The sequence below is a fragment of the Bufo bufo genome, chromosome 5 (assembly GCF_905171765.1).
Source record: "Bufo bufo chromosome 5, aBufBuf1.1, whole genome shotgun sequence".
Taxonomy (NCBI): domain Eukaryota; kingdom Metazoa; phylum Chordata; class Amphibia; order Anura; family Bufonidae; genus Bufo; species Bufo bufo.
In genome coordinates, this window is record NC_053393.1 from 391,320,384 (window position 1) to 391,347,760 (window position 27,377).

Consider the following 27,377-nt stretch of genomic DNA (forward strand, 5'->3'; position numbering starts at 1 on the left):
TTACCATGGCAACCAGAATGCTACTGAAGTCCTGGCTGCCATGGTCAGTTAGTCAGCATTGTACTTACCTGCGCTGGGGCCGCCGGACGCTCCTTCTTCTCAAACTCACAGGTCTCTGTGGCGTATGCTTATAGCAATGCCCAGTATTACAATGATTGTAATACTGGGGAGGGAGGGGGGATTGAGGGCGCACTGCCACCAATGATTGTAATACTGGGGAGGGAGGGGGGATTGAGGGCGCACTGCCACCAATGATGGAGGGGGGGGGGCGCACTGCCAGCAATGATTAATACTGGGGAGGGAGGGGGGATTGAGGGCGCACTGCCACCAATGATTGTAATACTGGGGAGGGAGGGGGGATTGAGGGCGCACTGCCACCAATGATGGAGGGGGGGGGGGCGCACTGCCAGCAATGATTAATACTGGGGAGGGAGGGGGGATTGAGGGCGCACTGCCACCAATGATTGTAATACTGGGGAGGGAGGGGGGATTGAGGGCACACTGCCACCAATGATTGTAATACTGGGGAGGGAGGGGGGATTGAGGGCGCACTGCCAGCAATGATTGTAATACTGGTGAGGGGGGGGGGATAGGGCGCACTGCCCATGAATGATTTTAATAGTGGGGGGGGGGCGCACTGCCTATGAATGATTTTAATAGTGGGGGGGCGCACTGCTGCCCGGCGGCACCCAACCTCTGACAGCAGGGGGCCAGTATGTATGCGCCTGTTGGTATACTCGAACTTCAAGCGTCCCCATCACCATGGGAACGCCTCTGTGTTAGAATATACCATCGGATTTGAGTTTTCACGATCTAACTCAGATCCGATGGTATATTCTAACCACCAGGCGTTCCCATGGTGACCAGGACGCTTGTGGGGAGGAGTATGCCTGACTCATTGACCACAAGCATTTTAAGCAGGGAGGAATCATTTGTTCAGATGTAAAAAATGACGCATATTCGATATAACGAATATATAGCAGCATATTCGTAATATTCCCGAATTATCGAAGTTGCGATATTCGCAATTAATATTCGCTATTCGAATATTCGCGCTCAACACTAGTTACGACCAACCAACAATCCAACAGCGGTGGTCGTACTTGCACACTATGGGCACTGCTGCTGGATTACAGGATGGTCGTAACCCCTGGAGATGAGCGGTGTATAATGTGATGGAAAAATGAATCCAGCCAGCAAAGGAGACAATATGTACAATCACAATACATTAGTAAGTGCCTTGTATTAACTTTATCTACATGATAAATGCCATTTCCTGAAGTGAGACAATCCCTTTAACTCATTCACATAGCTGGCTACCCTGCTGCTTCTGACATATATCTCACAGCACAATCTTAAAAAGCAGCAGGGATGGGGAGGAGGATGTATACGGTAGATCAAAGTGGAGAATGGGGAAAGCATCCAAATTTTCATGGAGGGCAGATTACAAAGGTGGTTCTTGCCAATCATTAGTGTCTGTCAGCACAAAAGAGGAGAGATCCATTGTGGGCTGTATAAGGCGAAATCAGTAGAGGAGTGAAGTGGTGTTGATACATGAGCCAGAGTTCTACTAGAAGTTTAACCCCTTTCCCAACATCCGCAATATATTGCAGCGTCTGTGAGACAACATTGGTTGAACATTTAACCCCTCAGATTCTCTGGTCAATTGCGACCACGGTATCTGAGAAGTAATTTACTGGGATCAGACTGGTTTAGATGCCCGACCAGCTCACCCACAATGAGATTGTGGAAAACGTTTGGTTGCTATGGCAGACCCGGGCCCTCTAAAGGCTCCCAGATGTGCCATAGTTAAGTTCCTATTAACCTATCAAGGCCTGGGCCAGTTTTCATTTTTCTCCTTCCTGACTTCCAAGACTATTTTACTTTCAATTCACATTGCCGTATGAGGGCTTAATTTTTGTAGGAAAAAGTTGTATTTTGTAATGGCACCATTTAATTTACCGTATTCTGTACTGAAAAATGGGAAAAGATTCTTTGTGTCAAAATGGAGATATAGAATGCAAACATAATTTTTTGAGTTTAATGCGTTTACAGAATTCACTGTGCACTAATATTGATATGAAGGCTTTATTCTGTGGGTCAGTAGGACTGCAGCAATTCCAAATTTATATCATTTTTATTATGCATTACATTTAACCCCTTAAAGATGCAGCTTGATTAAATGGTTATTCCGCCTTTTTAATACTTTTTGGCACCCGCTTCCTCCCCGCCGGACCTTGTGGAGGGAGGCATACTTACCTCCTCCCCGCTGTTCACTGCTTCTCCAGTCCTGGCTTGAAAATTTTAATCACAGATTTGAGTCGTGTGCCTTTGCGGCCTTTCCCCCAAGCGGCACATCACTAGGTCACAGATCTCAATCAGTGGTTTGCTGTGGCAGGCCTAGGAGTCTTCACAAAACCTAGGCTGCCATAGCATCCAATCAGAACAGAACTTTGATGCAGTTTTTGTGAAAAGGCATATAGCAAGAAGGAGACATTACCTTGGGATCTATTTCTGGCTTTGGCTTAAAAAACAAATACAATATGACAGTCTGAAACCAGCCTAATGATGTTTGTAACGTGTTTAAAATAAAGCCCTTCAGAACATGATATATATTAAAAACACAGCTCTTGATTGCATTAGGTGAGTTGTGGTGAGTACAGGACGGACGCTTCATGTCCTTCTTTAATTGTGGCAATAGTAAATCTGTAAAAAGGAGCACACACTTTATGTCACTGAACACGACTCTGACAGAGCCTGCTGCATGAACAGACCAAAGGTGACCACAGCGCCGAGCTCTGAATTCCCTAAACTGTAACAGAGTCTGTCAGCTACTGCAAACAAACATGAATGATTGCCTAATACCGTGCATAGTTGGAAGTACTTCAAATTTCCATGAAGTGCAAAAGTAGAAGGCTGTGATTCCTGTTTACAAGAATATATTATCAGCTTTAACCTATTCCTGCCCAAACATAACGCCATATGCCTCACACAGATTATTATTATTATTTATTATTAAAGCGCCATTCATTCCATAGCGCTGTACATGTGATAAGCGGTGCACATACATAACACAGACAATTGCACTAATCATAAACAAGACAAGTTACAAACTGGTACAGAAGGAGAGAGGGCCCTGCCCGTGAGGGCTTACAATCTACATGGTATGGGAGAAGGACACAGTAGGTGCGAGTTAAGTTGGTCATGGCGGTATAGAGGCAGCAGGGTCACTGGTTGTAGGCTTGTCTGAAGAGGTGGGTTTTCAGGTTTCTTTTGAAGGATTCCAATGTAGGTGAGAGTCTGATATGTTGGGGTAGCGAGTTCCAGAGTGTGGGGGATGCGCGGGAGAAATCTTGGCGGCGATTGTGGGAAGAGGCGATAAGAGGAGAGGAGAGAAGGAGGTCTTGTGAGGATCGGAGAGTGCGTGTGGGGATGTATCGGGAAAGTAGCTCAGAGATGTAGGGAGGGGACAGGTTATGGACGGCCTTGTATGATCTAGGTATATTGGCAGCCAAGTAGCCATTTTGACCACTGACATACAATCTCTAGATAAAAGAGGAATCCTTGTACAGATCTTAACCTTTTCTCTTATGATCTGTACCAATGGCTCCAAATAACATTTTTCTCAGAATAGGAAATCCACATGCCACTCCCATCCAGCAATAATTCTGCAGATTTCTTTGCATTTATAGTTATTAACTTAGTTATATGTAACTGTCACATATTTTTTTTGCCTCTCTAGCCACAAAGTATCTCCTCAATGTCTAAAATATTTTTTTTTATAGACAGCTACTTTGCACCCATTTACAGATCCCATACATCAGCTAATGGTGGTGGGGAAAGCTGGAATAAATATAAGGACCTTTGTTCTCAGGTGCTATAGCAACTATGTACAGTATGCTTGGCAAAGTACTCATAGTTGGTATCCCTATACAAGTGAGAGTAAAGAGAATTATACTTTTACTAACATTTTGCATAACATAGTTTTATTACATTTTAAAAGAAAAAAGACCCACAGTTACCAAAGTTACATTTCTGTTAACATTTTGCTATTTTACCCTAGATTAAAAGATATTGGTACATGGAAGATACTAAGAAAGGCCTCAGCCAGTGATTGGCTGAACAAGCCTTACCTAGCTTTTTTTTTTTAACATCTTCTGGCCTGCTTTTTTTTTTAAACACTCCGAATATCCTTTTAACCCCTTCAGGACCGCCGCTATACATGTACGGAAGAGTCTATTCTTTAAAAATGGCACCCACTCTGCTCGTGAACAGGCGCCATAGCTGCTGGGTTTCTGCTGTTTTAAAAAGCAGACACCAGAAGCTTAGGTCAGTGATTTAACCCCTTAGATGACGTGGTAAGTTGTGACCACAGAATCTGAAGAAACTTTCCCATGGAGCACATTCCTTGTGGTAGCCTTGGCACCTCTAGGAATAGCAATAGTTCCTATGGAGCAATGTCTGCTGCAAGGCTCCATAGGAACATACTGAATGTCCCACAGACTGTATCGGTAACTCATTGCAGTCTATTGGACAAGTGAGCTAACTATTGCATGTTCACGTCCCCTAAAAGTAAATAAAAAAGAAAAGATTTTAAAAATATATTTTTTTTTATTTAAATCACCACCTTTCCCTATAATAAAAATAAACAATAAAAAATAAAGATCATTGCACCACCGTGTCCCAAAATGCCCATACTATTAAAATAAATGTATTTATCCCATACAGTGAATGACATCATGAAAAAAAAATGGTCGATTCTTTTTTTGTTGCTTCTCCTTCCCCAAAAATTTTATAAAACTGATCAAAAGGGCAAACACTGTCCAAAATGGTATCCATAATAACTACAGATCGCCTTGCAAAAAATAAGCACTCAGGCAGCTCCACATAGACTTAAATATAAAAAGTTATGGAGTCAGAATATGCAAAGCAAAAGTCAGTTTTTTTTCCAAACATTGTATATTTTTTAAGTACTAGCAGAAGGACCCGGCTTTGCACGGGTATATTTAATCTATTTCATTTAATGTTTGTGTGTGTCGTTAAAAGACCATTGACAGTATCCCCCATAACAGTGAACTCCACAGTCCCCCATCCCTTAACACTGACCCCCCCCCCACAGTGCCCCGCCACTTTAAAATGGGACCTCCACAGCAACCCATCCCCTTAACTTTGACCTTTACAGCAGCCCGCCCCTTTAACAGTGAGTTTCACAGCACCCCACTCCCTTGACAGTGACTTCCTCAGGGGCCCGCCCCATTAACAGTGACCTCCACAGTACCCCGCTGCCTTAACAGTGACCTCACAGTACCCCGCTGCCTTAACAGTGACCTCCACAGCAGTTGCCTTTTTAATAGTTGCCCCTTCCCCCTTAACAGTGACCTCCACAGCGGCCTGCCCCCTTAACAGTAACATCCACACTAAACTGCTCTTTAACAGTGACCTCCACAGTGCCCGCCCCTTTAACAGTGACCTCCACAGTGACCTGCCCCTTTAATGCTAGGGCTACACGACGACATGTGCAACATTTTGTCTCAATAGTTTTTATAAGGATAGTCTATGGTGTCGCATTGCGACTTGTGACATGCTGCGACACAACAGTTGCAAAAAATCCATCCAAGATGGATTTTTCTGCTACTGTCGCGTCAGTCGCAGCAAGTCACATATTGCAGTGCAACACCATAGACTATCCTTATATAAATTGTCGCGCGATATTGGTGCGACTTATTGTCGCGCGACACATGTAGCAGTGTAGCCCTAGCCTAAAGCTGACCTACAACAGTGAAGAAAAGGGATGTGTATACCAAGTTTTGTTGAAATCGATGATTGCGTTTTTGAGTGATTGCGGAACATTACATACATACATACATACATACGTCCTTCTTTATATATATATATATATATATATATATATATATATATATAGATTAAAACACATGAAAAACTATAGAAATGTGCATTCACTGAAATGAAACTGCCCTGGAGAATGAAGGGAACGGGTCAATATTACAGCATCGGGAATTTTTTTTATTTGTATTTTTTTATTCTACCCCATTTTCCAGCTTCCCACGACATCATATGCAATATTACATGGTGCCACTAGAAAGTACAACTTGTCTGGCAAAAAAACAATCCGTCATACAGCTGTGTGAATGGAAAAATAACAAAGTTATGGTTCTGGGAATGCCAGGAGTAAAAAATGGAAATACAAAAACAGAAAATAGCTTGGTCCTGAAGGGGTTAAAGAGAACCTGTCACAACTAAGTGTCTTCAGGCAGCATTTTATAGAGCAGGAGGAGCTGAGCATATTTTCCCGTAAAACTGTATATTAGAGATGAGCGAATTTCATGTTATGAAATTCGTTCACGCTTCGTTTGGTGGTAAAAGCAGAATTGCGTTATGGATTCTGTTACCACGGACCATCACACAATTCTATGACAGAATGCATAATGTTTTTCATTCCGTCATAATAGAAGTCTATGGCCTGCATAACGGATCCTTCCTGTTTCCGTTATGCAGGAGAGGACTCCCCTGCATAACGGAAACGGGATGGATCCGTTTTGCAGCCAATAGACTTCTATTATGACGGAATGAATAACGGAATGTCTCTAAAGGCATTCCGTTATGCATTCCGTCATAGAATTGCATTATGCTCGGTGGTAACGGAGTCCATAACGCAATTCTGCTTTTACCTCCAAACAAAGCGTGAACGAATTTCGAAATATGAAATGCGCTCATCTCTACTGCATATCAATGTGCTCAGCTCCTCCTGCTCTGCACCATGCTGCCTGCAGATTGCAGAGCACTGAGTGATTCTGTACCATTTGTAGGTCTGTGCTTGGGTAACTAAGAGATGTTTGCTTCATGGGAGCTGATAGGACTGACGAGAAGTAGTTTGTTGGCAGGAGAAGTCATTTAAAAAGAGAAACTTGGTAAACAGTTAGTGCACATAAGGATTCAGGAACACTGACAAGTTTGAATATTTATCTGTGGATATGCCTGATTTGTGCAGTGTCGGCTAGTCAAATTTAAAAGACTGCAAACAAAGGTGTCCCTGCCAAAGATCATGACTGTTCCCATTGTTACCGAACTTGAGCAATCAGCTATATTGAGCATCTGCATCTTACGAGACATATTTATTTGCTTTTCAGAATGATATTTTTCTACGGCACTATGACAAAGGTCCCTGCAGGAACAAACTGGGACATTCTAGAGCATCAGTTATGTGGAACCGGACACAGGTAATTGATCCAATGATTTGTATTGTTTGTATTAAAACCTGTACGTACAGTATGTTAACAATAAGGTCAGAATTCCTTCATTCCAAAATATTTTTTTTCATAAAAATAAAAAACAAGACCGAAACTGTTTTATTATACCTATTGTGGACACTTTTGACACATTTTATAAATCAGAACACAGGTTACAGTTAAAGTTTTTCAGCAATAATTTCATTAATGCACAAGTTTTTAAAGAATTATTTTTGGTTTTAGTTTTGGTCCAGGTTTTACTTTAAAGTCTATACTGAAATTCACAACCGTTGCGACGTGTTTTTGACAAAACACAGCACGATCTAGGAAAGTTGGTTTTTCATGCATGTTTCCCTTTGGGATCTTAATAGGCGTTAAAAACACTTTAAAAATACCAGTTTAACCCCTTAAGGACCCTCACTGTACATGTACGGCAATGGTGGACGTGACTTAAGGACCAGCGCCGTACACTTACGGCGGGCTGATCGGGCGGATGCAGGAGCTGCGCCCGCCCAATCGGCGGCACGGACCCGGTCACTGACATCCGGGCCCCTGCTGCATACGCCGGCATCGGTGAAGACACCGATGCTGGCGTATTAACCCCTTTTATGCCGAGGTCAAAGCGGAACACGGCATGCAGAGGGTTTGCGGAGGGTACATTTCCATAGGCATCTGAGCTTGCCTTCTGCGGAAGCCTGTGAGATCCAGCTCTTAGGCTGGGTCTTACAGGCAGGCTGTCAGCATACAAGCTGACATGCAATGTATTACAATACAGGTTGTATTGTAATACATTTCAGAGGGGATCAGACCCCAGAAGTTGAAGTCCCATAGTGGGACAAAAAAAAAGTAAAAAAAAAAAAAAGTTAAAGTGTTTTTGATACCAAAAAAATAAAGTTTCAAGTAAAAAAAAAGCCCCTTTCCCAAAATAAAACACACTAAATTGTAAAAAAAAATTGAAAACAAAAATGAAAAACAGAAATATTGGGTATTGCCGAGTCTGTAACAACCGGCTCTATAAAAATATCACATGATTCCCTCCCTCACCTGAACACCGTAGAAAAAATAAAATAAAAATTGTGCTAAAACAACCATTTTTTTTGTCACCTTACATCACAAAAAGTGCAACACCAAGGGATCAAAAAGGTGTATGCCCCCCAAAATAGTACCAATCAAACATCACCTCATCCCCCCAAAAATAAGCCCCTACATAAAACAATTGCCCAAAAAATAAAAAGTATGGCTCTCAGAATATGGAGACACTAAAACATGTTTTTTTTTATTTGTTTAAAAAATACATTTATTGTGTAAAACTTAAATAAATAAAAAAAAGTATACATATTAGGTATTGCCCCGTCCGTAGCAATCTGCTGTATAAAAAGATCACATTACCCTCAGGTGAACACTGTAAAAAAAATAAAAAACTGTGTCAAAAAAGCCATTTTTTGTCACCTTACATCACAAAAAGTGTAATACCAAGCGATCAAAAATTCATATGCACCCTAAAATAATACCAATCAATTCTCATACCGAAAAAAATGAGCCTCTACATAAGACAGTCGCCCAATTTAATGGAGTATTCTGGGCTGATAATTAAATAAATATAACATTAAAAACTACATGTGTCCAAAAGTTCAGTAGTTTTACTACTCTTGGTGGACATGCTTGCGGCAGGCAGTCTCCAGTCCTCCCTGTCCCTTCTACCATGATAACTCCAATATACAGTTGCAAGAAAAAGTATGTGAACCCTTTGGAATGATATGGATTTCTGCACAAATTAGTCATATATTGTGATCTGATCTTCATCTAAGTCACAACAATAGACAATCACAGTCTGCTTAAACTAATAACACACAAAGAATTAAATGTTACCATGTTTTTATTGAACAAACCATGTAAACATTCACAGTGCAGGTCGAAAAAGTATGTGAACCCCTAGACTAATGACATCTCCAAGAGCTAATTGGAGTGAGGTGTCAGCCAACTGGAATCCAATCAATGAGATGAGATTGGAGGTGTTTGTTACAGCTGCCCTGCCCTATAAAAAAACACACACCAGTTCTGGGTTTGCTTTTCACAAGAAGCATTGCCTGATGTGAATGATGCCTCGCACAAAAGAGCTCTCAAATGACCTACGACTAAGAATTGTTGACTTGCATAAAGCTGGAAAGGGTTATAAAAGTATCTCCAAAAGCCTTGCTGTTCATCAGTCCATGGGAAGACAAATTGTCCATAAATGGAGAAAGTTCACCACTGCTGCTACTCTCCCTAGGAGTGGCCATCCTGTAAATATGACTGCAAGAGCACAGCGCAGATCTGCCTTATTATAGCACCGGCCCTGGTGTCAAGTCCCGGCCTCTGGGTCTCCTCACAAAACCATAAGATGAATAAAACTGCAGCACTCCAACGATTCCAAAATTTCAAGGATTTAGTCTTCATTGAATGCAGCAACATTTCGACCACACTGGTCTTTATCAAGCTCACACAATAATACTCCATAGCGAACATCCATAAATATTCACAGTCTACATCTGATTGGATACACCAACAACCATCACCTTGCATATCCCCTCCCCTCAATTAATTCTACCATGATAAGTTACAGTCCAAATAGTATCAGGGGCTGGGTTTGTTTCTGATTTGTATGAAACCAGTCCCTAATGCTACACTGGCCCCCTTTTTTTTTTTACAGATGCACATGACTTGCGCATCGGGATTAGCGAGGCACTACTGTGCATGAGCTATTTAGACCATATACAGTACAGACCAAAAGTTTAGACACACCTTCTCATTCAAAGAGTTTTCTTTATTTTCATGACTATGAAAATTGTAGATTCACACTGAAGGCATCAAAACTATGAATCAACACATGTGGAATTATATACATAACAAACAAGTGTGAAACAACTGAAAATATGTCATATTCTAGGTTCTTCAAAGTAGCCACCTTTTGCTTGGATTACTGCTTTGCACACTCTTGGCATTCTCTTGATGAGCTTCAAGAGGTAGACCCCTGAAATGGTTTTCACTTCACAGGTGTGCCCTGTCAGGTTTAATAAGTGGGATTTCTTGCCTTATAAATGGGGTTGGGACCGTCAGTTGCGTTGAGGAGAATTCAGGTGGATACACAGCTGATAGTCCTACTGAATAGACTGTTAGAATTTGTATTATGGCAAGAAAAAAGCAGCTAAGTAAAGAAAAACGAGTGGCCATCATTACTTTAAGAAATTAAGGTCAGTCAGTCAGCCGAAAAATTGGGAAAACTTTGAAAGTAAGGGCTATTTGACCATGAAGTAGAGTGATGGGGTGCTGCGCCAGATGACCTGGCCTCCACAGTCACCGGACCTGAACCCAATCGAGATGGTTTGGGGTGAGCTGGACCGCAGAGTGAAGGCAAAAGGGCCAACAAGTGCTAAGCATCTCTGGGAACTCCTTCAAGACTGTTGGAAGACCATTTCAGGTGACTACCTCTTGAAGCTCATCAAGAGAATGCCAAGAGTGTGCAAAGCAGTAATCAAAGCAAAAGGTGGCTACTTTGAAGAACCTAGAATATGACATATTTTCAGTTGTTTCACACTTGTTTGTTATGTATATAATTCCACATGTGTTAATTCATAGTTTTGATGCCTTCATAGTCATGAAAATAAAGAAAACTCTTTGAATGAGAAGGTGTGTCCAAACTTTTGGTCTGTACTGTATATATGTGAATGGGAAGAGAGGTGTGTACATATTAGTGTTGAGCGAATCACAGTTAAATTAATTAAATTCAATCCAAATTTCAGGAAAAATTTGATTAGCCGCGAAGCCGAATTTCCTCGCGCTTTGTGGTAATGAATGAATTTTTCCTGAAATGGTGGTTAAAAAAAACCCTTCCATTTGTTCACGGAGAAGCTGTCGCAAAATCTCTTGCGCGGTGACGTTTGATCAGTGACGGCGTCACTGTGCCCGGCGAGCGTGATAACGTCATCACGTCACCGCATGATATTTCGCACGGTTTCTTCAATCAACGGCCTCTCCGCTAGTAAATGGATAAGGTATGTATATTTTTTTTATTAACCCCAGAAAGGCTTCAATTTTAATGTCAGAAGCCGTGATCAGCGATAAATGCGGCATCTGAGGGGTTCAATGATGGGGACTGCCCGACTGCCGTTCCCCGTCATTGCGCCCCGTACATACAATGAAATGCGATTTGTGACGAAGTAATTCATTGTGAATCGAATTTCTTTGTGAAATTCGGCGAAGCAGTCGTATCAAATTTTTTATAACTTCTCTCATCTCTAGTATATATGCTACAGTAGAAAGGCTACGAAAATTGGGTGAGAGTAGGAGGGAGAGAGCCATGAACAGAGGGAAGAAGTAAGCAAAAAAGGGATTATGGGAAATGTAGTTTATGGAGGCATGCTACAAGCTACATGGAAGTGTATAGGATGCTGTAAGTGGGGGAGAGAGGACCACGAGCAGGAATTTTATGAAATTAAAGGCAAAAAAGATAATGGGAAAAACAATGATACAATCTTAACTCAAGGTATGTGCAAGTTTTTGTTTTTTTTTCCACATTGGAAAACCCCTTTAAATGGTATGTGTGTATTTCTTGTGCAATTCTCTATGTTTAACAGATCTTGTTCATCTTTTTTCTACAAAATCACAGTGAGATAAAGTTGTCACTGTGATTTTGTAGCAAAAAGATCACAGAGAGGCACGGTGAATTATCAATCATGTTAATGCTCCGTGTCTCTGCTGTCCGGAGCCCAGCTTGGCACTCTTTCACTCAGGGGATTACCCGCACGGCATCCACTGGTGTGAAAGAGCCCTAATGACTTTATTCTGGTGCTCCCCTGCTATTCACCCTTTCACCTCTGTACAGGACTGAGCTACTTGAGACGGGAACCCTGGCACAAGCACCAGGAGCTCAGGATAACAAAAATAAAAAAATGCACCAAAATTGCAAGTTTGGTCTGAACAGTCACTTAGACTTGATTGCTGTTTTAGAGGTCCAGGAAGCACACTGGAAGTGTAGATGAATGCAGACACAGGATAGACCGGGTGGTAGTGCAGACACAGGCAGGGCAGGGTGGGGGTTTGCAGGAATACAATCAAAGGGCTTGTTCACACGACCATGGTTTTGGTCTGCATCCAAGCCGCATTTTTTGAGGCTCGTGTGCGGACCCATTCACTGCAATGGGGCTGCAAAAGATGCGGACAGCACTCCGTTTGCTGTCCGCATCCTTTGGTCCATTCCGTGGCCCCGCAAAAATGATCAAGCGTGTCCTATTCTTGTCCGTTTTGCGGATAAGAATAGGCATTTTTATAATGGGCCTCCTGTTCCGTTCCGCAAATTGCAGACGGCACATGGGCGGCATCCGTATTTTGCAGATCCGCAATTTGCAGACCGCAAAACACGGCACGGTCGTGTGAACAAGCCCAAAGGCTGACGAACTGAGTTGGCTTAAAATACAAATAAAACTCAAAATAAAAAGGGCAGGATCACACTTGCAGGGCGGCTCAGGACTGGAGACACTCTGTATACACAGGTATGGGATAACGCAGGCAAATCGCTGACAAATTGCTGACAAATTGCTCTGCAGTTAAAGCACATCTTGTTTGTTTCACTTCAAATCCATTGTGGTGGTGTATAGAGCCCAAAATGTTAGAATTGTATTTAAGTCCCAATATTTATGGACCTGACTGTAGGTACAAGTCTGCTGACAGATCCCCTTTAAAATACCAAAACTGATTCCCTGACCTATTTGTTGTATGAAACACTATAATAAATGTTTGCAAATTTTGTTTGTGTTTTTTCATGACAGGTTGTGGGTATCCTTGTTGGCCTCGGTATCATTGCAATTGTGACATCACCTTTACTACTTCTAGCGTCACCGTGCATAATCTGCTGTGTCTGCAAATCCTGCAAAGGAAAGAAGAAAAAGCATGCTCCATCGCCAACGACTTAATCCGGACAGAACTGTTAGCTTTTTATTCTTCATGCACTTGTGATATGGATGAGCAGCTTTGTATAGGCTCAAGAAATATAATCGACAAACTGTTATTTTTGAGCATTTTACTCAATATACTGTTTGTTTTTTAAGCAATTTTATATAATATACACTGTATTGACATTTTATGCTATATTTCTCTTTAGTTCTGTAGTGTATCTATATAAATCTATTTATATTTCAAAAAGGGAAATGAAACCTAAGCGCTGTCACCATTCCTGTTGTGTCAATTTTAGTAAATACTTGTATTTCCCATAAAACAACAATTCTGGAAAAAAGAAATCTTAGAACTCAACTGTGTTGGGTTGTTCCTCTGGTATTCCTCCTACAAATTAGATTGACAACTGGGCATTGCCACTTCTTTGTGAAAGGGGTGTGTAGCTACAGCTTATTGTAGAGTCCTAAGAAGCTTCAGAATTGTTTCACGGGGAATATAATTAATTACTAAAACAAAAACGTCAGGAGGAATGACAGGTCCTCTATAAGCACAGCACTGTCAAATGGATTTTTTTCTATCAGTGCTAAATTATTTTAAGCTTAAAATATGACTTGCTATTGTTTCTTTTGTTAGTTCTTCTTTGCAAAATGTGCAATGGGTTCAGAGCATTTTCACTGCATAAGGGCTTGTTGACATGACCGTTGGTGTCCCGTTCCTGTATTGCGGACCCGCAATACACGGGCACTGTTCCATTGTCATTCTGCATCACGGATGTGGACCCATTTATTTCAAAGGGTCTGCAAATCCGGAGATGTGGAACGGTGCGGAACGGAAGCACGGAACTGAACACTACGGAAGCACTACGGAGTGCTTTCTGGGGTTCCGTGCTTCCGCACCGCAAAAAGATAGAACATGCGGAACGGAGGGATCGCAAAAAGATAGAACATGCGGAACGGAGGGATCGCGAACCCATTCAAGTGAATGGGTCTGCGATCCCCATGCGCCTGCCCCACGGAAGGTGCCCGTACATTGCGGACCGCAATTTGCTGTTCACAGCACGAGACACCAATGGTCGTGTGAACTCTGTGGCCGTGCTGCGGCCTGCAAAATGCGGTCCGCAATGCACGGACACCTTCCATGGGGCAACCGCAGCGGATCGCGGACCCATTGAAGTGAATGGGTCCGCATCCGTGATGTTGAATGCACACGGAACAGTGCCCGTGCATTGCGGATCCGCAAATGCGGTCCACAATACGGCAACGGGACACCTACTTTCACACTACAGTTTTCCGGCAGGGTTCAGCAAAAACTGCATCTGTTATGAATGGATCCGGTTGTATTATCTTTAGCATGGCCAAGACGGATCTGTCATGAACACCATTAAAAGTCAATGGGGGACGGATACGTTTTCTATTGTGTCCGAGAAAACGACTTGCATTGTGGGTCATGACGGGTCCGTTTTGCTCTGCATTCCAGGACGGAAAGCCGACCGCAGCATGCTGCGGTTTGCTCTCCGGTATGAGAACGGAACGGAATGCATTTTGGAGAATTCCGTTCTGTTCAGTTACGTTTTGTCCCCATTAACAATGAATAGGGACAAAACGGAAGCGCTTTTTTCGGTATTGAGACCCTTTGACGGATCTCAATACCAGAAAATATTAACGCTAGTGTGAAAGTAGCCTTATATACCTGAGTAATACAATACGCTGTTTATAAGAAAATAATCCATTTGTGCTAATGTCATGTACTATACTGTATATTAGAGAAATTATTATAACCCTTTACAATAAAGCTGCACTGGTGGAGAAAAGTCATGAATGGAAAATTTCCCTCCTATTAAGAATTTGTAACCATGTTTGGTAACTTTTTTTATTGAAGTTTTCATAAAACTTTTGATATGTCATAGAGACATATCAAAGGTTTTGATCGGTGGGGGTCTCAGGGCTGGGACCCCACCAATTGCTAAAACAAAAAGAGAGAAGCGCTCACATATTGCACTCTCTCTCCTCTATAGTAAGTCTATGGGCTCATTTCGCTTCCTCTTCTGCAGTTAGGAGAGTCGAGCATAATATGCAAGTGCTTCTCTCTCCTCGTTCAAGCGATCATTGGGGGACTAAACAAAGAATCCAAATAAAGATGCATCGTAAAGGAGCAGATTTACTGATCCAGTCTGATTGTAAAGCTGGCCATACACATTAAATTTGTGTTTGTTAAACCCAACAATTCTGCGATGCTCAGCCGACTGTCTAATGTCGCATCTAAAGATGTTCCAAAACTGTGCAGGATGTGTTTTTTTAGAATCTATCTTGTGAAAACTCTATTCTCGTTATCCTGTTTGTGAGGCTTAGCAATGGTTTACATCTTGTTCGCCCTCTGTATTTACCATGGTGAAGTCTTCTCTTTATTATTGACTTTGAAAGGGTTTTTTGCTCTGGCCAATATTCTGGCAATGTTTTTTTTGTCACGAGGGAAAAAAATCTTCTGTTTTGCTGTAAGGATATACACTGGCTGTCCAAAAAAAAGGGTCAATCATTGGCATGCATCAAGCAGAGACAACTTCTAAGGAGATTGCAGAAACTACTAAAATTGGGTTGACGCATTATTAAAAACTGGAAGGATAGTGGGGACCCATCGTATTCGAGGATGAAATGTGGCGGGGAAAAAATCCGGAATGATCGTGATCGGCGATCTCTTAAACGTTTGGTGAAATCAAATCGAAGAAAAACAACAGTAGAACTCAGGGCTATGTTTAATAGTGAAAGTAAGAGCATTTCCACACGCACAATGCAAAGATAACTCAAGGGATTGGGACTGAACAGCTGTGTAGCCGTAAGAAAACCACTAGTCAGTGAGGCAAACCAGAAAAAAAGGCTTCAATTTGCTAGGGAGCATAAAGATTGGACTCTGGAGAAATGGAAGAAGGTCATGTGGTCTGATGAGTCCAGATTTACCCTGTTCCAGAGTGATGGACGCATCAGGGTAAGAAGAGAGGCAGATGAAGTGATGCACCCATCATGCCTAGTGCCTACTGTACAAGCCTGTGGGGGCAGTGCTATGATCTGGAGTTGCTGCAATTGGTCAGGTCTAGGTTCAGCAACAGTATGTGCTCCAAGAATGAGGTCAGCTGACTACCTGAACATACTGAAGGACCAGGTTATTCCATCAATGGATTTGTTTTTCCCTGATGGCACAGGCATATTCCAAGATGACAATGCCAGGATTCATGGGTCTCAAATTGTGAAAGAGTGGTTCAGGGAGCAGGAGACATCATTTTCACACATGAAATGGCCACTACAAAGTCCAGACCTTAAACCCATTGAGAATCTTTTGAATCTGCTGGAGAAGGCTTTGCGCAGCGGTCAGACTCTACCATCAATGCAAGATCTTGGTGAAAAATGAATGCAACACTGGATGGAAATAAATCTTGTTACATTTCAAAAGCTTATTGAAAGAATGCCACAGCGAATGCGTGCTGTAATCAAAGCTAAAGGCTTTTTTTTGGTGGCGTCTTTTTTTTTTGGACAGGCAGTGTAAAACAGCATCTCCACACCATGATATGTTTCTCTTTGGTATGGCATGTTTTGTACTATGTTTGTTATAACAGCTACGGCAGGGGCCCTTGATTTTGCGGTAACCCACCTGTAGAGTAGGGAAGACATCATAGTAGTGCTTTGTGTTAGTGCTTCTTTCTCATTCTAGCAAACTGTGGGGTCTCAGCACTCAGAATCCCCCCCCCCCCCCCCCCCCTCCAACCCTTCCCATTAAAAACATTTGATATGTCACTATTAGTTTTGATCGAGCATGCTCGGCCGACCACTAGTTCGGCTCGAGCATCTCGATGCTCGGCACAAGGCGGTACTCGGCTGAGTACCGTATGTGTTTAAGCGCAATGCTCGAGTCTCCTCACCGCACATTTCTTGGCTGCTATGTAGCCAATAAACATGCAGGGAGGTACTGGCATGCGCTGTAATGCCGTAGCCATGTTGGCTACTGGCATTACAGTAATTGGCTGGCCGGAACGCGTCATCGGATGCTATAAAGCACCCGATGACACGTATTCGGCTCAGTCTTAGTCAGGGAGAGCTGAGCATAGGAAGGGAAAGACAGTCTAGGGAGTGTTATTGGAAGATTTTTATTAGAAAAACTTTTCAGAGACCCAAAACTCCTTTTAAGGACTATTGTGTGTGACAGCAGCAATATATATTTTTAGTTCATCCTGCCCTAAATAGCGTTTAATAGGCCGCTGCGGACAGTTAAATTATCCGCGCCACATCTTCTGTGTAAAGTGTGCGCATCCCTAAAATATCAGTGACATCCAGTGTACTTTTTCCGTAGACAGTGTCAGCTGCGAACAGTGAGATTACACTGGAGATGTGGCGCAGCTAAAGTGTGCGCATCCCTAAAATATCATCAGTGACAGCCAGTGCACTTTTTCCGTAGACGTTGTCCGCTGCGGACAGTGAGATTAGCGGCGCCACATCTCCAGTGTAAAGTGTGCGCATCCCAAAAATATCTGTGACATCCAGTGTACTTTTTCAGTAGACGGTGTCCGCTGTGGACAGTTAAATTATCCGCGCCACATCTCCTGTTTAAAGTGTGCGCATTTCTACAATATCAATGACATCCAGTGTACTTTTTCCGTAGACGGAGTCCGCTGCGAACAGTTAAATTATACGCGCCACATCTTCTGTGTAAAGTGTGCGCATCCCTAAAATATCTGTGACATCCAGTGTACTTTTTCCGTAGACCGTGTCCGCTGCGGACAGTGAGATTAGCTGCGCCACATCTCCAGTGTAAAGTGTGCGCATTGTGGGGATTTACTCTGGTAGACAGGCTTGGAGATGGAGGATAATCCGCCCAGCTGAGACTGCTGCCTGGGTTTTTATCCCAAACCAAAACCCGGCCTGGAACGTGGGGAACAGCCACTCACCCTGCACTTTGGCTGCTCCCAGTAAGAGCTGGCCCGGATCGGCTTTACAGCCACACTAAATAATCAATAGTGTCAGTCAGCACTAGCTGCCGCTGACACTTAAAATTACCGGCTCTTACCTCACCGGGGCCAGGATCCTCGGTGACACATATATTCCGTCAACGATGGCCCTTTGCGCTTTCCTACAGCATCCAAAAAACATCTGTGACATCCAGTGTCCTTTTTCAATAGACGGTGTCCACTGCGGTCACTGAGATTAGCTGCGCCACATCTCCAGTGTAAAGTGTGCGCATCCAAAAAATATCTGTGACATCCAGTGTACTTTTTTAATAGACGGTGTCCACTGCGGTCACTGAGATTAGCTGCGCCACATCTCCAGTGTAAAGTGTGCGCATCCAAAAAATATCTGTGACATCCAGTGTACTTTTTCAATAGACTGTGTCCGCTTCTGACAGTGACATTACCACATCTCCAGTGTAACGCGTGCACCTAAAATTTTTTACGCAGTTGCTTTGGACAGTGACATTACCGGCGGTACCTCTCCTGTATAACATTTCCTCATCCCAAATACCTATGACATTCCCTGTAATTTTTTATTAGCCGCTGGTGACAGCATTGACATTATCTGCGGGATATCTCCTGTGTGACGTTTCTACATCCCAAATACCTTTTTACATTTTTTAGCACATACACTTCCAAATCCTACGCTACTGTACGTGTGACATACTTTCAAGCATATATCACATTTAAAATGAAGAAGGCGAGTAGTAAGGGACGGGGAAGTGGTCGTGATGTTGATGGTGCACGCAGAGGCCGTGGCCCTGGGCGCGTTGAAACTATGCCTGCTGCCAGAGCACATGAAAAACAGTCCTCCACAATACCTAGCTTCATGTCCCAGTTTGTAGGACGGCGCAGGACACAACTCTTGAAGTCAGACCAGTGCGACCAGGTGGTCGGTTGGATTACAGCAGATAATGCTTCCAGTCGGTTAAGCACCACCCTGGCTTCCACCAAGTCTAGTCTTGATACTCCTTCCTCCCACCATGGAGAGTCTGGCCAAACAAGTGATCCCACACTCGGATATTCCGAGGACCTCTTTTCCTCGCCATTCCTTGATTTGGCCCTCTCGCCAAGCATGCTTGAAGAGGGACAGATCTTGTGCCCTGATTCCCAAACTCTTGAGCCTCCACAGTCACAAGGAGATGACCGTGGGGAACGGCAATTACTGTTTAGTGAGGTGGATGATGATGAGACACAGTTGCCAATAACTCAACAGCAATTACTGTCTCAAGAGGTTGAGAAAGAGGATAAGACACAGTTGTAAATCACTGAGGTTGTGGTTAGGTCAACAAGTCAGGAGGATGAGCAGAGTGAGGAAGTGGAAAAGGAGGTGGTGGACGATGAAGTCACTGACCCAACCTGGGAAGCTGAAAAGCTGAGCGAGGACAGCGGTACAGAGGGGGAGGGATCTGCAGCACCACAACAGGCTGAAAGAGGCAGTGGGGTGGCAAAATGGAGAAGGCTGGCCACACCAAACAGGCCCGCAACTGTTCGACGGAGCACCCCCTTGCGGAAATCTCCCTTGCCAAGAGGTAGGTGTTCCGCAGTATGGCTCTTTTTTGAGGAAAGTGCGGACGACAAAAGAATAGTAATTTGCAATCTGTTCCATACAAAAATGAGCAGGGGCGTTAACACTAGCAACCTCACCACTACCAGCATGATCCGCCACATGGCATCAAAGCACCGTAATAGGTGGGCCAAACACCTGGGTCCACAATCTGTGTCTGCAGGTCACAACACTGCCTCCTCTTCCCCTGTGTTACGTGCTGGCCAATCCCCTGTCCAAGACGTAGGCCCGGATGCCTCCCGCCCTGCACCTGGACCTTCTCAAGCACCATCAGTGACCACATCCACTTTCGTGTTCCAGCGCAGCGTACAAATGTCTTTACCCCAGGCATTTGAACGCAAGCACAAATACCCAGCCACTCACCCACAGTCCATAGCACTAAATGCGCAGCTTTCCAAATTACTGACCCTGGAAATGTTGCTATTTAGGCTTGTGGACACTGAGCCTGATGTCGGCGGCCGTCCCGCGTTACGCAGTCCCCAGTGTGCCGTGCCTGCCTTACACCAACATTTGTCCCGTAACCTCACACGTGCCCTGACCAACTTAGTTTCTGGGAAGGTCCACTTAACCACGGACACATGGACAAGTGCATTCGGCCAGGGACACTACATTTCCCTGATGGCACACTGGGTGAATGAGTCGTACGCTGGGGTGGCACAGGTGCTACTGACGCCAAGGATTGTGGGCCCTACGTCGATCAGGGTTTCCGCCAGCACCTACGTTAGTGGCTCCAACCCCCACTTCTCCTCCTCTGCCTCCTCCTCCACTTCTACCTCTGAATTATCCGTGTGCAGCACCAGTCAGTCATCAGTCGGTAGCTGCAAGCAGTGTAGTACTGCAGTGGGGAAGTGGCAACAGGCCGCGCTGAAGCTGATATGCTTAGGGGACAAACAGCACTCCAACACAGAGCTGTGGCAGGGGATAAGAAACCAGACTGAGCGGTGGCTCTCGCCACTCAACCTAGAACTAGGCATGGTAGTGTCTGATAATGGCTGTAACTTGGTGGCGGCTTTGGAGCTCGGCAAGCTCAGACACATCCCATGCCTAGCCCACGTCTTAAACTTAGTGGTTTAGCTTTTTCTCAAAACCTACCCCAATTTGCCTGAGCTACTGGTGAAGGTGTGCCATGTGTGTGCACATTTCCACAAGTCATCGACAGCTTCACTGGCTAGCGCGTGCGACGTGAGCAAGTGCTAGAACTCGACGTTCCACATGTTGGCCAGACTTTGTGAGCAGCAGAGGGCAGTAGTGGAATACCAGCTGCAACATGGTCATTGCCTTTCCAGTCAGCTTCTGCAATTCACAATTGAGGAGTGGGCATGGATGTCTGACCTCTGTGAGGTTTTAAGAAACTTTGAGGAATCAACACAGATGGTAAGCGGCGATAACGCTATTATCAGCGTAACCATCCCACTTCTGTGTCTACTCAAACGCTCGCTGCTCACAATTAAGGATGCCGCTTTGCATGTGGAAGAGATGGAAATGGGGGAAGACATTACACAGGGTGATAGCCAGACCACCCTCAGTTCGTCTTCTCAGCGCGAATTGGACGAAGAGGATCAGGAGACGGTTGCCTCAGCTACAGAGGGTAGTACCCATGGAAGTTTAATTCTATCTGTTCAGTGTGGGTGGGCAGAAGAGGATGAGAAGATTGAGAGTGATCCTCCTGATGACGACAGCGAAGTCTTGCCTGTTGGTTCTCTGGCACACATGGCTGACATCCTGCAACCCGCACGTTATACGCATTTTAGACAACACAGATTACTGATTGTTCACCCTTCTCGACCCCTGCTACAAAGAGATCTCTCATTCCTCTGGTGGAGAGGACGAACAAAACGGTGCAATACCAGAAGATCGTTGTTGAAAAATTGCTCCAAAAATTTCCATCTGACAACACTGGTGGCAGAGTCCGTAGTTCCTTGGCCAACCGAGGAGGGGAGACAAGGGGAACACAAAGAAGTTCCAACAGAGGCAGGGAAACATTTTGGAAGATGGTGAAGAAGTACATAGCAGACCGTGTCAGCATCCTCAATGATCCCTCAGTGCCTTACAACTACTGAGTGTCCAAGCAGGACATGTGGCACGAACTGGCGCTCTACGCCTTGGAGGTGCTGGCCTGCCCTGCTGCCAGTGTTTTGTATGTATTTAGTGCTGCTGGTGGCATTATAACAGATAAGCGTATCCGCTTGTCAACTGAAAATGCTGACAGGTTGACTCTTATAAAAATGAACAAGGCCTGGATTGACCATGACTTCTCGACTCCACCAGAGGAAAGCTGATGAACATAAAGGCACGTGTTGTTTATAATGTACTGAATACACTGTATTCCCAAGCACCCCTTCCACCACAAACAAGGGTATATGATTGAATCTTCCTTTTCTCATCCTCCTTCTCCTCTTCCATCATCTCAACATGCTTATTCGTCGCATATAATGCCCTCGCATATATGCCCTTCGCATATAATGTTTTACAGGGTCAGCTCAGCTGCAAGCCCTCGTATATAATTTTTTAGAGGGTCAGCTCACCAACAGGCCCTCAACTACAATGTTTTTGAGGGACAGCTCACCAGCAGGCCCTCGCATATAATTTTTTAGAGGGTCAGCTCACCAGCAGGCCCTCGCATATAATGTTTTACAGGGTCAGCTCACCAGCAGGCATTCATCTACAATCTTTTACAGGGTCAGCTTACCAGCAGGCCCTCGCCAGGGCCGTCTTTAATATTGATTGGACCCTGGGAAAGAATTTACTTGGGCCCCCTGGATCCCGCCTTCCCATACCCAAGCATGCAATGTGCTGAGGCACGAAACGGCCGTCGCCACGATCCTTGTTGCCTGCGCTATGCCAAGTCCGCCCCATGTCTGCAACAATGTTTGATGTCTGAAAATGTTTGAAAAATAAGCTACTTTTTTGACGAGTGCCACCCACATTTGTTTTCTCCTTCGTGACATAACTTTGACAGATTTGGATGCAGAGCACCATCTGTAGTGAGGAATCTGAGTTTTTTTGTGTCTTGAAAGAATGTTTTGGGCACTGCCACCCCGTTGTGCTCTTTAGAAAATTTGACTTTATGAATTCAGACATTAGTGCCGCCCGCACCACAGATCATCCAACGCCAAACAAATCCATCTCTAGATCACTTCATTTTATACACTCACCTAAAGAATTATTAGGAACACCTGTTCTATTTCTCATTAATGCAATTATCTAGTCAACCAACCACATGGCAGTTGCTTCAATGCATTTAGGGGTGTGCTCCTGGTCAAGACAATCTCCTGAACTCCAAACTGAATGTCAGAATGGGAAAGAAAGGTGATTTAAGCAATTTTGAGTGTGGCATGGTTGTTGGTGCCAGACGGGCCGGTCTGAGTATTTCACAATCTGCTCAGTTACTGGGATTTTCACGCACAACCATTTCTAGGGTTTACAAAGAATGGTGTGAAAAGGGAAAAACATCCAGTATGCAGCAGTCCTGTGGGCGAAAATGCCTTGTGGATGCTAGAGGTCAGAGGAGAATGGGCCGACTGATTCAAGCTGATAGAAGAGCAACGTTGACTGAAATAACCACTCGTTACAACCGAGGTATGCAGCAAAGCATTTGTGAAGCCACAACACGCACAACCTTGAGGCGGATGGGCTACAACAGCAGAAGACCCCACCGGGTACCACTCATCTCCACTACAAATAGGAAAAAGAGGCTACAATTTGCACGAGCTCACCAAAATTGGACTGTTGAAGACTGGAAAAATATTGCCTGGTCTGATGAGTCTCGATTTCTGTTGAGACATTCAAATGGTAGAGTCCGAATTTGGCGTAAACAGAATGAGAACATGTATCCATCATCTGATGGCTACTTCCAGCAGGATAATGCACCATGTCACAAAGCTCTAATCATTTCAAATTGGTTTCTTGAACATGACAATGAGTTCACTGTACTAAAATGGCCCCCACAGTCACCAGATCTCAACCCAATAGAGCATCTTTGGGATGTGGTGGAACGGGAGCTTCGTGCCCTGGATGTGCATCCCTCAAATCTCCATCAACTGCAAGATGCTATCCTATCAATATGGGCCAACATTTCTAAAGAATGCTATCAGCACCTTGTTGAATCAATGCCACGTAGAATTAAGGCAGTTTTGAAGGCAAAAGGGGGTCCAACACCGTATTAGTATGGTGTTCCTAATAATTCTTTAGGTGAGTGTATATTAGAGAGCTCAGCTTCTCTACCTCTTTCATACCCTGCTCTCACAGGTTCACTCTAAGGTTCAAACCACATGTGTTATTAAAATAGCAAAACAGTTGCAGAAAACTTTTTGAGGTCCAAAGTCAGATCACACCAAAGATGGCTACTGGCTTTTATTGAAACCATCTGTGCTGCTATAGGTCTAAAGGAAGCTACCCACTACCACACCATTACCTACCTGACATTGCACCAGCCATGTATATGATGCCCCACCACCTTCAAGGATGTCTGTGACCACTACATCAGTACCCAGCTTCACAAACACCTTGACCAACCACAGCTGCATGCGAGTAGGGTAAATGCTGATAACCCTTGGGTCTTTTCCAGACTGTGGTCTGGAACGCAGCTCAAGTTTAAGAGTTCACACAGTCCATACAGGTTTAGTAACTTGAGAGCAGTGCGTCAAGGTAAGAAGGAAGACATAAATGGAGGATGTCAAGGTAAGGAGGCAGACTTAAGTGGAGTCGATCACGGTCCGAAGAAAGACATGAACGCAAGGGGTCAAGATAAGAAGAAAGACAAGTGGAGGATGTTAAGGTAAAGAGGAAGACATGACTGATGGGGGTCAAGCTAAGGAGGAAGACTTACATTAGAGAGGAATACATAAGTGCAGGTGGTTAAGATAAGAAGAAATACTGTATATAAGTGGAGGATGTAAAGGTAAGGAGGAAGAAATAAGTAGAAGGGATCAAGGTAAGGAGGCAGAAGTAAGCAGAGGGGGTCAAGGTAAGGAGGAAGTCAGAAGTAGGGGGTCAAGGTAAGAAGGAAGATATCAGTGCAGGGGGTCACAGTAAGGAGAATGACATGAGAAGAGGAGGTCAAATTAATGAAAAATACATAAGTAGATGGTGGAGGAATACATGAGTGGGTGGTAGAGTTGAGGGTGAAGAAAATCATTGGGATTGGGAAAATATCATTGATCAAAACAGCTATTCATCCATTACTACTGACCAGTGATGGCCAGTTTGCCGTGTTCACCCGCGAACACATGCGAGCTGCCATCTTAACTCACAAGTCCAGCGATGCACAGGTAAGTCCTTACCTGTGCCGGTAGCCGGTCTGAAACAAATGTGGTCACCGGTATCAGGCAGTTCCGAGAACAGCCTGATGAAGGCCCCCGGCGGCTGTTCTCCGAACTGCCTGCTCCCGGTGACCGCATTTGTTTCAGACCGTCTCGCGCACAAGCACAGGTAAGGACTTACCTGTGCATCGCCGGACTTGTGAGTTAAGATGGCAGCCCGCATGTGTTCACGGGAGAACACGGCGAACTGGCCATCCCTGCTACTGACAACCAGCCTCTATATCATGTGTGAGAGGTTGTCACAGCTCCGTCCCCTGTTACTGACATCACTGATATAGTTATATAATTACATTGTGATCAGACATGAGATCCACACACCTTACACTACAGGAGTAGCTATTCATCTATTACTGCTGAAAACCAGCCTTTATATCATGTCTGAGAGGTTGTCACGGCCCTGCCCAAACTGTAACATTATGTGTATATATGATTAATCCTATGTAATGTGCGCTGTCATCTCTTTAGGAAACACTTGTCATTGGTGCGACTTCCCATTCCTCCGATAGTTGCACAGGTGATGTTTTACAGTTTGGACCGTAGTATTTGGTCTCCGGCACTGATTCCCTCCCTGCAAAAACAGCAGGGTAGTATCAACTTCTTAGACTTGACAATTTTTTTGGAAGAAGGTCAGCTGCAGACAAAAACTTACTTCAAACCAACAGATGTGAATGGCTACATCGATATGCAGAGATGCCACCATGCCCCTTGGAAACAAAATATTCCGAAGGTACAATTTATACGTGTTTGTCGTAATTGTACTGAGGTCAAAGACTACAGGGAACAAAGTAGGGTGATTCAGAAGAGGTTTGAAGAGAAGGGATACAACCCCGAGGCTTTGGAGAAGATCAGGAAAGAAGTGGAAGAATGGGAAGGGGGGGCTAAAAACCTTAATAGAAAGAAGGGAATAGATAAGGAGAATAAAATGCTGGATTTCAAATTTACCTTCCTCACCCAATATAACATGCAGATAGGACCGCTAAAGAACTCCTTGCAGAAAAACTGGTTAATTTAAAAAAATGACCAAGTGCTGGGACACGTTATCCCTGAGCGGCCGAGAGTACTATATAAAAGAGCACCAAACCTGCGAGATGCATTGGTACATAGCTGCATAGTAAAAAATAAGAAACCAAGTAGGGATCAGTTCACTTGGTGCGGTTTCTGCGGTGCGTGCAGAAACCGCCCCAGAGAGGACAAGAAGAAAATAAACCAGCAGGAAATTGTATCGAAAGGAGGGCAGACACATAAGATCAAAGGTGAAATGTCGTGTGAGACGATAGGGGTTGTCTACATGCTGGAGTGCCCTTGTGGGCTCCAGTATGTGGGCAGAACCCTTCGCAAACTGAAGACTCGACTGCAGGAGCATAAAGGGAATATTAGGAAGGGTAAAGAGCATCATAGTGTTCCACTGCACTTCAAGCTTGCGCATGGAAAAAAATCCGGTGGGCTTGAGGTTTAGTGGTTTGGAGAAGGTGGAGAGGAACTGGAGAGGAGGGGATCCTGTTGCCAACATCAACCGCAAGGAAGTTGGATGGATATACAGACCAGGAACTTTGAAACCAGCAGGGCTTAATGATGAGTTTGATCTGAAGCCGTGCTTGGTGGAATGAAGAGAAGTTGTTAGGCGTTGTATCGCTGCCGCTAGGGACCTGTTTAGGATTACTATGCAAGGTATTAGCTGGGCTTCTTTGAAGCGTTGTCAAGTAAAATGAGGAAAAGCTGTAAGTGGGGGGTGGTATATTGCCGCTGTTATTGGATACCTGCTGTCGTTTATTATGAATGAATAGAATATAGTGGGCTGTGATTGGCTCTGGGGAACCATGTGATCGGAATGTCACTGCGTGACTTTTTTATGAATGGAAAATAGAGGGTTAGTAGTTATGTGTGAATTATATGCGCTGAAAAGTTGAAGAATTGTTTTATTTTGTGCCAAAATACTGCTAGCCCTTGCGGGCTTTAGGAAATATGTTTATTTATTATTGCTTGAGTCCTGATGAGCATCCAAATAAGGAAGGAAAAAAGTTTCGTATTAATGGCCGGTCCATGGAAGGGATCTTGGCTCAATAAATACCACACCTGTGAGGGTGGATACCATCGCCCCTGACGAAGCTGTACTGGCGAAACCCGGGTTGGGTGGACTTTTGATGAAAACAGATTGATTTTAACCACCTGCCATCTGGGCCATTTGCCCCCTTCCTGACCAGGCCAAATTTTGCAAAACTGACATATCTCACTTTATGTGGTAATAACTTTGGAACGCCTTTATTTATCCAAGTCATTCAGAGATTGTTTTCTCGTGACACATTGTACTTCATGATAGTCATAAA

At 44.0% G+C, this 27,377-nt stretch overlaps 1 protein-coding gene across 1 annotated transcript in view; it reads left to right on the top strand.

The window, feature by feature from the left end:
* The window catches only part of RNF144B (ring finger protein 144B), a 97,342-nt gene extending 83,827 nt beyond the window's left edge, over positions 1 to 13,515 (top strand). The window contains exons 7-8 of the mRNA XM_040432737.1: positions 7,149 to 7,238; positions 13,052 to 13,515. Coding sequence (XP_040288671.1) covers positions 7,149 to 7,238; positions 13,052 to 13,195 — 234 coding nt within the window. The 3' untranslated portion in view covers positions 13,196 to 13,515. The remainder of the gene's footprint in view (positions 1 to 7,148; positions 7,239 to 13,051) is intronic.
* Positions 13,516 to 27,377: the final 13,862 nt, after the last annotated feature.